This window comes from Aquarana catesbeiana, linkage group LG02 (assembly GCF_042186555.1).
Source record: "Aquarana catesbeiana isolate 2022-GZ linkage group LG02, ASM4218655v1, whole genome shotgun sequence".
NCBI lineage: Eukaryota > Metazoa > Chordata > Amphibia > Anura > Ranidae > Aquarana > Aquarana catesbeiana.
This window is the reverse complement of record NC_133325.1, coordinates 158485390-158499204: the sequence shown is the minus strand read 5'-3', so window position 1 is coordinate 158499204 and position 13815 is coordinate 158485390. Positions and strand designations below refer to the sequence as shown.

General features: G+C 40.2%; 1 protein-coding gene across 3 annotated transcripts in view; it reads right to left on the bottom strand.

Moving 5' to 3' along the window:
* Nucleotides 1–13815, bottom strand: part of DIP2B (disco interacting protein 2 homolog B) — a 365089-nt gene that overhangs the window by 134089 nt on the left and 217185 nt on the right. For all 3 annotated transcript variants that reach the window (XM_073613683.1, XM_073613684.1, XM_073613685.1), the window contains 4 exons: nucleotides 12121–12303; nucleotides 10053–10172; nucleotides 9752–9949; nucleotides 2671–2762 (listed from right to left, as the gene is read on the bottom strand). In XM_073613683.1, coding sequence (XP_073469784.1) covers nucleotides 2671–2762; nucleotides 9752–9949; nucleotides 10053–10172; nucleotides 12121–12303 — 593 coding nt within the window. The remainder of the gene's footprint in view (nucleotides 1–2670; nucleotides 2763–9751; nucleotides 9950–10052; nucleotides 10173–12120; nucleotides 12304–13815) is intronic.

Genomic DNA, 13815 nt, shown 5'->3' with positions numbered 1-13815 from the left:
GACATTGATTAACCAGTTAAGTTCTTCCACCCATGTACCAGGTCAATTCTATATTTCGGCTGTGGGCCTGTTGATTTGGTGAGAACTCTGTCAGCACTTAAGGTAACAAGGTAAAACATGTACATTTTGCATCAATTATAAAGTTATGCCATTATATGTTTTGCTTGGTTTAGTGTTGGCGTTAATGATTCTCTCAATTCAAGACTAATCCCAGCATGAATTAATGAAAGCTCTTCTACGAGCAATCAAAAATATTCCATTATCAAAAAACTTGGTCTTTTCTGCGTTGTCAACAGAAAAGTACCCTCAGCTCACTGTAATGCTAACTGAATCCTATCTCTTGAAAGGTTACATAAGTAAAGCTGGCCATAGATGGATCAAAATTTGGCCTGTTCAGCAGGGACCAGCTGAATTTCGATCTATTGATGGCCAGTCCTGAATCAATCTAATGATCAATTTTTCTTGACAGGGATTGTTGGTAAATTTTTGTTAAATTAACACTGCAGCACTTATAAGTATCTGACAGTGGAGGAGCCCCGCTATCAGAATACAATAGTGCAGTGCAGAGGATTCCCCTATCCACCATGCTTGTGTGAATGGGGGAACCTGCTCCGTTTTTTTCCCATGAGCCCTCTGGCTGACTGAAAAAAAACAAAAAAACAAAGTAATCTATAGCCAGTTTAACAACTTCTATAATAAAAAAGAAATAAATAAACCAATTTGGTCAATTTTCTCCACTATGCAGAAAGGTTTATCTATAAATCCCAAGTTCACTCTATATCCCTCTCTTTATTCTATACAAGTTTCTGTTAGGATAATATGCAAATTGTTCTTTGCTATATCCCAACCAACAAAAATACTTTCCTAGCAGTTAAGACAACCAATCATGAAACATCAAAGAGAGCAAGAAACAACTTGCGCTTGCTTCAGAAACAGATCTACTCTAAAGCAACACACACCATAGTTGGATGAGAAACCATCCAGTTCACTACCACCACAATTTGCACAGCATAAACCCACCAATTCCATTTTGTTTAATAACAGACATACCTTATCATCTGGTTACAGACATAAACAGATTGCAACCAAGTGATCCAATTCCTTAAATAGATTCTCCAACTTTAAACCTTTTACTCGTCTGAACAAATGTGATGACTTACAAGAGAACTGTACTTTTAAAACACATCAGTTCTTTTATTATCTAGGGACACCAACTTTGAAAATGTGGAGGTTTTTTGTGCTTTAAGGCCCCTTTCACACTGGGGCGGTGGGGGGCGTCGGCGGTAAAACGGCGCAATTTTTAGCGCTGCTTTACCGTCGTTTTAGCGGCGGTATTCGCCCGCTAGCGGGGGTTAAAACTGCCCCGCTAGCGGCCGAATACCGCCGCTTTACCGTCGTTTTAGCGGTTTAGCAGTTTTAACCCCCGCTAGCGGCCGAAAAAGGGTTAAAACCGCCCGCAAAGCGCTGCTACAGCAGCGCTATGCAGGCGGTATAGCCACGCTGCCCCACTGATTTCAATGGGCAGGGGCGGTTTAGGAGCGGTGTATTAACCGCTCCTTCACCGCTCTAAAGATGCTGTTTGCAGGAGTTTTTTTCCCTCCTGCTAGCGCACCGCTCCAGTGTGAAAGCCCGACACAGCAGCAGCAGCAGTTTTAGGTCGGTTTGCAGGTGCTATTTTTAGCGCAGTGCAAACTGTCCCAGTGTGAAAGGGGCCTATGAGCTGTATTCTTTGGACCAGATCAGTGTGAGCATTGTGCGGTTTATATTCAGGTTGTCTGCATCTACATTATAGCTGCAGATAAACAGTGAAAACAGCACATTGAAATTTGTCAACGTGAGTGTCGGATTCTATATCTGCACTGCCAGGAGTAATACATAATGAGATCTATGCTGCACTGTACATGTTTAAATAAGGCAGCAATAGGTCATAAACTGCCAGAAGCAAATCACCCCATACATTTAGAGGGATGCCTGATACCATTCTTTGTTCCCAGTCATGTGCACTCTATACTGTAACTAAACAATTTTTGAGACAAATAGAGCTCTCTTTGGAGGCATTTAACTCCTTGCCAGCACCCGGTAGGGTCTTAATGCTGGCAGGAGGAGGCAGGATTCCCAGTCATGTGATCGAAGATTAGCTGATACAGAGGTCACCTAATCAAGCACTCCTGACTGTAAACAAAAACTTGGAGCGGCCCATGACAGACCAAAAAATGTCAAAAAGAAAACTGTTTACCTTACTTGGTTATAAAACATATAAAATAAATAGTCTTTTTGACCAAACTGCCTTCTGTGGGGAGGGGGGGAAGGAGGGGTGATTTGACTATGACTACCCAGCATTTATATTTTGTCTATGGGAAAGGAGTGTGTTGTAACTGAGCAATATACTGATGGGCTGGGAAATTCCTTACTCGATCAAAAAAAAAAAAAAAGTCTATAGCCAGCTCCCATCCTTCATGTTTAAGTGTCCTTAACCAAAACATTCTTAGCTTATACCTTTTCAATATGGAAGATAAATGCAACTGCAGCTATCATCATTCTCTCCAGAATACTAGTGTTTTATTGGTTACTACTACAATAAGCTAAAGCAAATAAAATCAAAGACGAATCAAAAAAACTTTGCACAATGAAGACAAACATATATATTAGCAAACTAAAATATGACATTACCCTGTCACCTGGTTTAAGCCCTTGTTCGTTTTTGGTTCCCAGTTTGTTAAGTAGAGTGTATGCCAACCTCACACTTCTGGTCCACAGTTTGCCTAAAACACAAGAAATGTAACATTTACTATTCAAGCTAGAAAAACATTTACAGCATTTGTCAGGCTTTTTATTAATACCTGTATCTCTGCTGGACAGATTTACCCTCACTTCCTGCCAAGACCAGAAATAAATAGAAATCTCTCCAATCCAACGAGGCGAAAAAAACCCAAACATTTTTAGCAGGGTGGGAATGTGTTTGAACTTCTGACAATGTTTTTATGATTATTTGCATTTTCCTGTCCTGGTAACAACTTTATTTCTTGGAAGGGCATCAAAGCAACAAAATGTGAGAGGGAAATCTCCCGATTGGGCTTAAACACAAAAAAAGGGCTAAACATTTGAATTCTGCCTCACTTTATCCAAAGCTTTCAAGTTTAAGATGGCACATTAAATAGGAACTCTAATTCATTTTACTAGGCCCAGGTCTGATGTGGGGAGAGAAATTCTACTCAGCTCCCAGGCACAAAACAGGAAAACTCAAGGTATACAGTAACTGGCTTATATTGTACATTCTATTTAGTCCGCTGTGATAGTTGTTACATAAGTATAAATTTGCCAAATAATAACTTTCAGCTCAGCTGGTATTGCAGAAGCATAATCAAAATGTAATCATAACAGTATCAGCTAATAAAACAGCCTAGTCATTGAATTCATTGAATGCTTCCCAATAGTAAGAGCTCCCTTAAGAATTATACTTGTGCAACAGAATAAAAAAAGTCAGATAGCAGATCAATATCTTCAGGATAAAAATATAATCCCTGTCCTGTCACAGAATACAGCTAACAGAATAAAATTTGTTTCTTTCAGACAACAGTCAACAACACCAACCATTTCATTCTGCTATTATTGCTACTGCTATTTCTAATTCTATTCTACTTCTGGACATATTCCTTTAAAGTGGAACTAAGCCCACTGATTTAATGGTTTCTCAAAACCGTTAAATTCAAAGCATGCCATGAATGATAACGGTTATAGTTACTTGTGAGCTTATAATAGCTCTCAATTGAACCATCATAGTTGATCACATGTGCAGAACCATGTCAAGGGCAGATCAAACAGTGGCTAAGACGGCAGCTTCCTTGGCTGTAAAGAGCATAATGGTTTAGTTCCAATAAGTAGCGTCCTTTCCTCCCCTGTTTAATAGCAAAAATCATAGGCAAGAAGATCAGGATCATTAACTTCTCTACTGAACATTCCACTCTCAATTCCCTTTGTCTGCACTATATATACACTTTTGCAACACACATAAAACCATGGTTACACTTCTTGGTAATGGTATTTCCAAGAATCTTCCAGGACAGCTACTTGAGAGATGACTGGCTCTGCCTTCAACATTAAACACAAACCAGAAATAGATTTAAAAGCCCCTCCCAGTCCCTATTCCTCACCCTTTGTTGCTGTAAGTAAAGAACCTCCCCCAATGTACACAAGGGAAATGTTTAGGTAAAGTGCAACAATTTCAAACACCATCACTTTAAATCAAAAGCATCCGGGTGCTAATATGGACGCTGTCCTGGAAAACTCTTGGAAATTCCGTTAACAGTAGGTGTAACAATAGTTTTTGCAAATCATCGTCCAGGACAGCTACTTGACAGGATAGACAAATAAACATACTGTGGGGGAGACTAATGTCTGCAACATTTTCCGTCCCAAGGACAAGTCCTGGCTGGACATTTGCAAACATTAGCGCTTCCCAAAAGCATTGTTTGAGGACCATACCACAGTCTTAGAGATTTCTTCCCATGAAGCACATGCGCTCTTTCCTCATGACGCTCCCATCGACCTTCAGGAGAGATCTCTAATTCTAGTAGGTAGCAACTGATCAGAACTGATTAACACTGAAAAAATACCTCTAATACATCAGGCCATCATACTCTAGGAGGCACTGAGCCCTAGATGGGAGCACCATATAAGACTAGAAGTTGAACAGATTTTTGTCAATCTAATTTCCAGTAAACATAAAAGGGCCACACCTTAAGGGTACTGGGCAACAAACTTTTTAATTTCTTCCTGAAGTAAATGTAGTACTGTAAGTATTGAACATGAATGCACTGTCTGACAATTCTTTTTTGCCAGGAATCTTCCAAAATTTAGTTTCTTGGTATCACTTTATGGCTAAGGAGAAGAGTACTAATCCTCCTTTTTGAACATCCTCTTTTCTCGAGAATTATCCTCTCAGCCTCCAGGCTATCAGGCAGAAGAGCCGAGAACTCAGATGGAACACCAGTCCCTGTTATAATAAATCTGGACAGTGTATACTACAAAACCAAATCATGCCACTGCACTGACTACAATTTTGGAGTGTGGATAGAGTGTGTCCATCTAGGGGGAGTTCAAAACAGGTAAGGGACTTCTCCAAGAGAGAAACTAAAGGAATATATACTCTGAATTCCTTGAGTTCTAGTGGGCTATTTACTGAAATTATTATTATACAATATTTGTATAGCGCCAACAGCTTTCACAGCGCTATAGGGCAGACAGTACAGTTACAATACAATTCAATACAGGAGGAATCAGAGAGCCCTGCTCGTTAGAGCTTACAATCTAGGAGGGAGGATCAAGTGATACAAAAGGTAATAACTGTGGGGATGAGATAATGGAGAAAATCAAAGCACAGTTGTTAGGTTAGATAGGCTTCTCTGAAGAGGGTGGTTTTTAGGGATCATCTAAAAGCAAACAGAGTAGGAGATAATGAGACAGATTGGGGTAGGGAGTTCCATAGAATAGGAGAGGCTCTGGAAAAGTCCTGGAGGCAGTGATGAGGCAGCTAGACAGCAGGAAAGAAGAGAATGATTAGGTTGGTATTTTGAGACTAGGTTAATAATGTAGCTGGGGGGTTGAATTGTGGATGTAAATTTTATTAAATTTAAAAAAATTTAAATTGCTTTATAAGTGGCTATTGATTTACCAGGGCATAAAGGGTGAACATTCACTGGTTCCTTTGATTTGAGTTGAATCTTGAGGATTCCTGTTTTATTTTATTTTATTTTTTGTAGTATCTATCATTCTAATTATACTATGCTAAGCTTTGTCCATTACATTTAATTTATTTCATTATTTATGTCAGTAATTTGAAACTTTAAGAATCTGTTAGGTACTGGTGTGATAAATGGGGGATGTTTTATACTGTATATGTGCTGACATTTTTGCCATTTTGGAGAACCAATTGTTTATCCATGAGTTCTCAGATCGTTAAATTGTAAGGTTGGGTTCTTTAGTATTCGGAATTGGCTATAGTGAAAGTTTAGACTCCCATTTACCAGGCTATTGCTAATGTATTGTGTGTCACTTTAATGCATCTTGCTTTATTGTTTTGTATTGTTAAGTACTTGTTTTTCCTAACAAAACAAGGGTGTGTTACCCCATGCACCTACAGCCACACAGGTAAAACTTAACCTTTATTAGGATCTTGATAAAATGTATATCAAGGACTGTGTATGTGTTTTGTACTTCTAGTGAGCGGCTGGAAGGTGACTCCAAAATAATATGATGCATGGGGTAACACACCCTCATTTTGTTAGGAAATATTTGCCATATACAGTTATGCTCATAAGTTCACATACCCTGGCAGAATTTATGATTTCTTGGCCATTGTTTAGAGAATATAAATGATAACACAAAAACTTTTCTTTCACTCATGGTTAGTGTTTGGCTGAAGCCATTCAACTGTGTTTACTCTTTTTTAAATCATACTGGCAACAGAAACTACCCAAATGACCCTGATCAAAAGTTACACACCCCAGTTCTTAATACCGTGTATTGCCCCCTTTAACATCAATGACAGCTTGAAGTCTTTTGTGGTATTTGTGGATGAGGCTCTATCTTCTCAGATGGTAAAGCGGCCCATTCCTCCTGGCAAAGCCTCCAGTTCCTGTAAATTCTTGAGCTGTCCTGCATGAACTGTACGTTTGAGATCTCCCCAGAGAGGCTCCATGATATTGAGGTCAGGAGACTGAGATGGCCACTCCAGAACCTTCACTTTATTCTGCTGTAGCCAATGACAGGTCGACATGGCCTTGTGTTTTGGATCATTGTCATGTTGGAACGTCCAAGTACGCCTTATGCACAGCTTCCTGGCTGATGAATGCAAATGTTCCTCCAGTATTTTTTGATAACATACTGCATTCACCTTGCCAACAATTTTGACCAAATTTCCTGTGCCTTTGTATCTCACCTATCCCCAAAACATCAGCGATCCAGCTTCGTAACTTTCATCATAAGCCTTGTTGACTACTCTCCAAATGTAGCGTTTATGGTTGTAGCCAAAAAGCTCAATTTTGGTCTCATCACGCCAAATGACTTTGTGCCAGAAGGTTTTATGCTTGTCTCTGTGCGGCATATTGTAAGCGGGATACTTTGTGGCATTTGCGTATTAATGGCTTTCTTCTGGCAACTCGACCATGCAGCCCATCTTTCTTCAAGTGCCTCCTTATTGTGCATCTTCAAACAGCCACACCTCATGTTTTCAGAGAGTCCTGTATTTCACCTGAAGTTATTTGTGGGTTTTTCTTTGCATCTCAAACAATTTTCCCGGCAGTTGTGGCTGAAATTTTAGTTGGTCTACCTGACCATGGTTTGGTTTCAACAGAACCCCTCATTTTCCACTTTTTGACTGGAGTTTGAACACTGCTGATTGGCATTCTCAATTCCTTGGATATCTTTTTATATCCCTTTCCTGTTTTATACAGTTCAACTACCTTTTTCCGCAGATCCTTTGACAATTCTTTTTGCTTTCCCATGACTCAGAGTCCAGCAACTCATTGACCTTTTATACACACGCACTAATTACAAGCAAACAGATCACAAGTGAGGATGGTTACCTTTAATAGCCATTCAAACTTCTTTGTGTCAACTTGTGTGCATGTTATCAGGCCAAAATCACCAGGGTATGTAAACTTTTATCAGGGTCATTTGGGTAGTTTCTATTGCCATTATGATTTATAAAAAGTAAACACAGTTGTTTGATAATAAATGGCTTCAGCCAAACACTAACCATGAGTGAAAGAAATGTTTTTGTGTTATCATTCATATTCTCTGAAAAATGGTCAAGAAATCATAAATTTTGCCAGGGTATGTAAACTTATGAGCACATCTGTATAGGAAGAGTGCTATATACAGTGAAGACTATTGTTAGTTATCCTAAAGTACCATATATACTCAAGTATAAGCCGAGTTTTTCAGCACATTTCTTTGTGCTGAAAGTGCCCCCCTCGGCTTATACTCGAGTCGAGCATTTTCTGGTGCAAAGAATGCCATTTTCCGAACCAACTTTGGGGCCCTGTATCTCAGGACCACTTGGTGCTAGGAACCCCAAATTTGGTGTGCAAACCCAGTGGAACTAGCACTAAGTGGCCCCAAAGTCGGCTCGGAAAATATTCTGTGCTGCAGAAAAGTGCTTGACATTTTCCGAACCGAATTTGGGGCCCCGTATCTTGGGGCCACTTGGTGATAGGAACCCCAGCTTTGGATATGTTGTAGTGCTAGTTCCACTGGGTTTGCACACCAATTTGGGGTTCCTAGCACCAAGTGGCCCCGAGATACAGGGCCCCAAAGTCGGTCAACTGTGTCCATCTGCAGCAGTCATTTCGGGACCCTTTGGGTCCAGAGACCCCAAATTTTGACTGCAGCTAGGGGGCATCTAGGAACCCTTAAGTACCGAGTTTGAAGTTCGGGGGACCTATGGCTGCAAATGGGCACAGTGAGGCTGCAAATGGGCATTGTTGACCCTCTTTTCCACTTACAGTAGCTGCGCATTTCTCACCCTAGGCTTATACTCGAGTCAATAAGTTTTCCCAGTTTTTTGTGGTAAAATTAGGTGCCTCGGCTTATATTCGGGTCAGCTTATACTCGAGTATATACGGTACTTGTTTTTGTTGTATTGTAGTTTATATGGATGCCCTCTTTCTAGTTACTTATGCAGCAGGCCCATTTTGGAAACAAAGGGTTAGGTTGCTGTGGAAGGAGGCGATATATTCCAGAAGTCCGTACTGCTCAGCCATCCCCTTTCAGAAATCAGAGCCCAGAATAGAATGGCGTCAGAATGTGGAAGCCTGTGCTTTTATGTGGCTGGGTGAGGTGACCGGGAAAGGTGCCATCATCTGGTGTGGATATGGAGCTGGCACCATCTTGGTCCTCTTTGGTCTACCATACAGGGGACTTGCCCAGAGGCGATATACAGCTGGCAAAATGCTGGAAGAACCCCTCCCCCCGCCCAGAACTAATGACCACAAGTGCTACTACCGCATCAAATGGAACAGACCAAAAAAGCAACGGGGTAGTGGAGTTGACTAGGGAAAACATGACTAAGTGTACTCTTGGATGGTCAAACACAAACATCTGAGAATGAGGGTAAGGGAGGGGCTTTTTGATCTCTTTCTAGTTTGTGTTTCCTGTAGAATGTGGGGCTAATCGTCTCTCAAGTAGCTGTCCTGGAAGATGACTGTTGTACACAGAAATCAAAAGTCATGGTGAAACTTGCTCACATAATTGGAATCAGATCAATGAGTCACTCAGTTCCAGGTGTAAATTACAGACAGCTGTGTCACAAAGACCGCTACTTTTTTGTACTGTCTCTTTAGCCAACAGTGCTCTGGAAATCCTGTGTTATGTCATAAATGTTTACTTGTACAAAAAATTGTATACATATAGTAAAAACAGAAATAAATCATCAAGTTAAAAACATACCTTATAACAATGAATCATGAGTGCCGGTTCACAGAGGGGCGACCTGTCAGACAAGTCGCGCTCCATGCACTGCAACGGAACCGTTTTAATAGGAGCGATTCAAGTCGCTCCGACTTAGAAAAAGGTTCCCGTACTACTTTGGGGCGACTTCGGATCGGCTTGCATTGACTAAATATACAGAAGTCATTTTGCAGGCCGCGCTGAAGTCGCGATGTACGGGGCAGCTTCAAAGTTGGACAACTAAAGCCACCCCTGTGTGAACCGGCACTTATTTTTTCCATTTAACCATGCATGGCTTTCTTACCATACGTCAACGTATAGACAGGTTTCCCCGTCACATCCAGAGCTGTGAGACAGGAACATTTAGCTTGCGTTGTACCCCACCGTTGCAAAGCAGCTTCAATGGATGGAGGCCAATTACACACTACACCGAGAGGTTCTCCCTTCACTGGAGTCATCTGGCGACCCTCTGGTTTTGGTTGGTTGGGGTCTGGCCTGGGAACTGGTAAAAAGATACATTCCAAGATAATTACAATTCCGTAGTCTATGCATGCCACAAAACAAAATACTGTATTCAGGCATTCTGTATCAGAGACTGAAGTTACCTTCAACAATCTCTTCAAAATCATCCACAAAAAACTCCTTTAATGGTGGTCTTTTTGGTCGCTTTAATGTGTTAAGTAACTGTTGGATTTTTGTAGACACGCGACTGCTGACAGCAACACCTGCAATAGCAAAAGAGTAGTGATGTTAAATTCGTTTAAATACTCCAGTTTTACAGTTGACTTCAAAATCGGATGCAAGGCTAACAGAGATATATGAAAAATCTGCAACAAGGAGAGATTGCTGGGCCTCATTTATACAAGTGTCCAACTGTACAAGTGCCTGTGTTGCTCAGAGCAAACAACTATTTATCATTTTTTCGCACACTGCACTAAATCACACAGGAAGGAACTTAAATGTGGTTGTAAACCCTTACATATACCCAGTGAGGTGACTGGCCTTAGGTTATACACAGGGATGAAAAAATCCTCCAACATACGTTGTACCTGTTTCTCTGCAGTATTCTCTCTACAGCCCTTTACTATCCAGAACTCCTAAAACTCGTCTGAGCCTTCGGAAAAACAGGTCTGGAGAGCTAAAGTTACACTATGCAGAGCTCAGTGAGGAGAGCTTTGAGAGCTGATTGGAGGGAAGGGAGACACCCCCCTACACACAGGAACAGCTATGAGGCTGTCAATCACAGGCTGTGTACTGGAAATCCCTTTTTTTTTTCTTGATGTCAGGAAAACATGTCACAAGTGATTCATACTGATAGCAGAGGAACAAAGCAGCTGACAAAAATGACACTTGCTCTTAATTGAGACAAGTACACAATATAGAGGGATATGCTTTGTTCATAATAAAATGTCTGAAGTTTACAACCACTTTAAGAAGCTGATGGTTCTTTAAAATGTCCTGAATTGCCTCACAGACCAAGTGGCTGATGCAGCAGTTCCAAAACACACTTCTGCCTTCTGTACTGCTGCCATATTCTGTTATATTGTCCCCTAAGGTCATCATACACAATAAATTACATCTGCACAATAATATAGACCATGTGATAGTTTGCCAGTGAATGGTGTGCTATCATTTTGGAAGACCACCTCTATAGATATGGCATGTAGGAATTTTTCTACTTGCCCTTTATTCATCTTCACTGGCATGAGTACAAAAGACTCAAATCTCATTGATGCTAAATATGCACAAAAGAGTGGATGTAGATGTCCAATGAAAAGAGCATTGTCAGAGGTTTTGCTAGTTCAAGATAAAGGATTGTGCAAGGGTCTAACTGTTCCAGGTAAATAAAGAACTCTCCAAACATCTGATCACTTCAGATAAAAAAAGAGACTTGACCAAGACCCCACCATGCCAAGTAAAGGAGGGTTGTCCACATTTCTGATTGATCCAGGTAAAATGAGAATAGTCCAAAGGTCTTATTGTTCCCAGTGAAAGGAGAATTGTCCAAGGGTCTGATTGTTCCAGATGAAGGCAGGGTTGTCAAATGGTCCGATTGTTCCAGGAAAAAGTAGGCTAGTCCAAGGATCTGATTGTTCATGTCCATTTCAGTCAAATTTTTCTGGGTAGGGCCCAGCTTTATGAATAAGGTCTGCTAATCAGCTGTACTTAAAGGTACTTGTATATTATGACATCCACAATATATGTGCTCCTTGCAAAATACACTGTCATAGTGTTATTTAAGATGACAGCAATAAAGATTTTTATATTAAAATTAAAGCATCTTCTAGATCAATTTCACTTATCCATACACTAAAGTTACTATGGCACTGATATGACCAGATTCTTAATACTTAAATACTGACACTGCAGCAGTCAATTGAATGCTAGCTTTGTCTAGAGCACTCTAGTAATGCTTCTGATGGAGTTATATTGTGCTCTAGTTAGGCTTTCAGCAAGGTAAGACTAGATGTAGTGAAGATTTACTTGATGGTAAGCTTTTTTTTTTTTTTTTTCAAGCCCCCCTATGTATGGTTTGGGATACATGCCCCAATATGATTTCATAGTCCCTACTATAATTGGTGCTCTCTAGGCAGATTCCTTTTATCTGATGCTAGCATGTTCAAGGCTGAACTCTGGCTAGAGTATAGTGTCCAAAAGCAGAAGACATCTTACCATCTGCAGTGTCCATCAGGCTAGACCTTCGCCCTGCTTTGTGCATCCCTTTTACTGGTCCAGCGGGAGGCAGGTCAATGTTTGCTGGGCGTACAGAAGACAAGGATGAGGAAGAAGAGGAGGATGTAGTTGTGTTTGTGGTATTTGTGGTGCTTGTGACATCAGGAGGAGCCAGGGAGCTTTCTGCAAACAATTATTAAAAAACACAAATCAATATATATATGCTAGCTAAAATGGAAAAACAAACAATAAACCCCCTGGGTATTTTGGGTGAAGTTTTCTGCACAAAAAAAAAAAAAAAAAAAGACTAAGCTATTAGAAATAGTATATATGAGCTGTCAAGTTATGCGTGTTGTCTTTTCATTGCCATGTATCTCTTTTTAAAAGCAACTGTAATAGGACTAAAATATACAATACACAGTAAGCATATCTGATTTTTACTCTACTTCCTTGAAAAATAAACACTGATAAATTCCAGAACATGTTGCAGCTTTTGACTGTCTGTTAATTTAAATAGTCACTGAAATACGGAGCATAATAAAATAAAATCAAAAAGCAAGCACATAAAATTCAGGTAAACTCATATTCTGTCCTTAATCTATGCATCCCAGTGCTGGAAACCTCATAGATGTGTGTAGGACCTTATTTGTACAGCCCATGTAAAGGATACATGGTTTCTATGAATTCAATTTCAATACAACTGAGATCTCTGCTTCTAGTTAAGTGCTCATTTACTTTATTAAGCTGTGTTATATTCATTGTGAATGGCACCCCGATGCACCTTAAGCGTACATATGCATGGCAACGCACATGTCCTGTGCATTGCACTGCAGTAAAAATACAGCCCTTCTCATTTTCATATGAATTGTAATGCATTTCAGCCTATTATTAGGCTGTTTAATGCACTGTTATGAGTGTCAATGCATGCATTGCTACACAGTTCTGTGGAGTAAATTATTCCCTATATGTTAAAAGCAGTTCCTACGTAAGTTATTGGGCCACATATAAGGCAGTGGTGAGCCACATGAGGGGAATTTTCTTAAATATTCAATCACCGATCTTTTGCCCTATAATTTGCCCATCTTTACCAGTCCATAAATCTTACCCCAGCCTGTGTTCCCAAATAGAGAGCCTCTATTGTCCTGTCTTCGGCTCAGGGAGGCCTTCCTCACTAAAAGAATGTTCTCTAAGGAAAGTAGAAATTCCCCACCCCAAATCGATGTCTTAAATGACAGGGTCTGGACTTTGGTGGCTGGGTGAGGAAGAAGTTGTTCCTTTGCTGGTGACATTCCGTACCATTCTGTCAGAAAAGGAGTGATGCCTTATAGCAGGACTACACGATAAGAAAAACAGGTGAAAATTTCCGTTCTACAAACGATGGGCCCATTTACTACTCATTGATGTCCATCAAGTAATCCCCGATATCGATATTGTGAACGAAAAAGACCGATTGAAAAAAAATGGAAAAATGGTGTTTTATCGTTTGAGAATTAACGATATTCTATCCGTTGGTGTGAAGGTCGTCCGTAAAATATCTCTTGAACATTATCACGCATGAGCGGAACTAGTAGAGGGCCCCACTTGTATGCGAGATGTCAACACTACATATGAAATCGATTGCTCTTTTCAATTTCAATACATTTTTATTAAAGTTATCATAGAACAAAAAAAGGGCAAAAGACAATAGAAACAGAG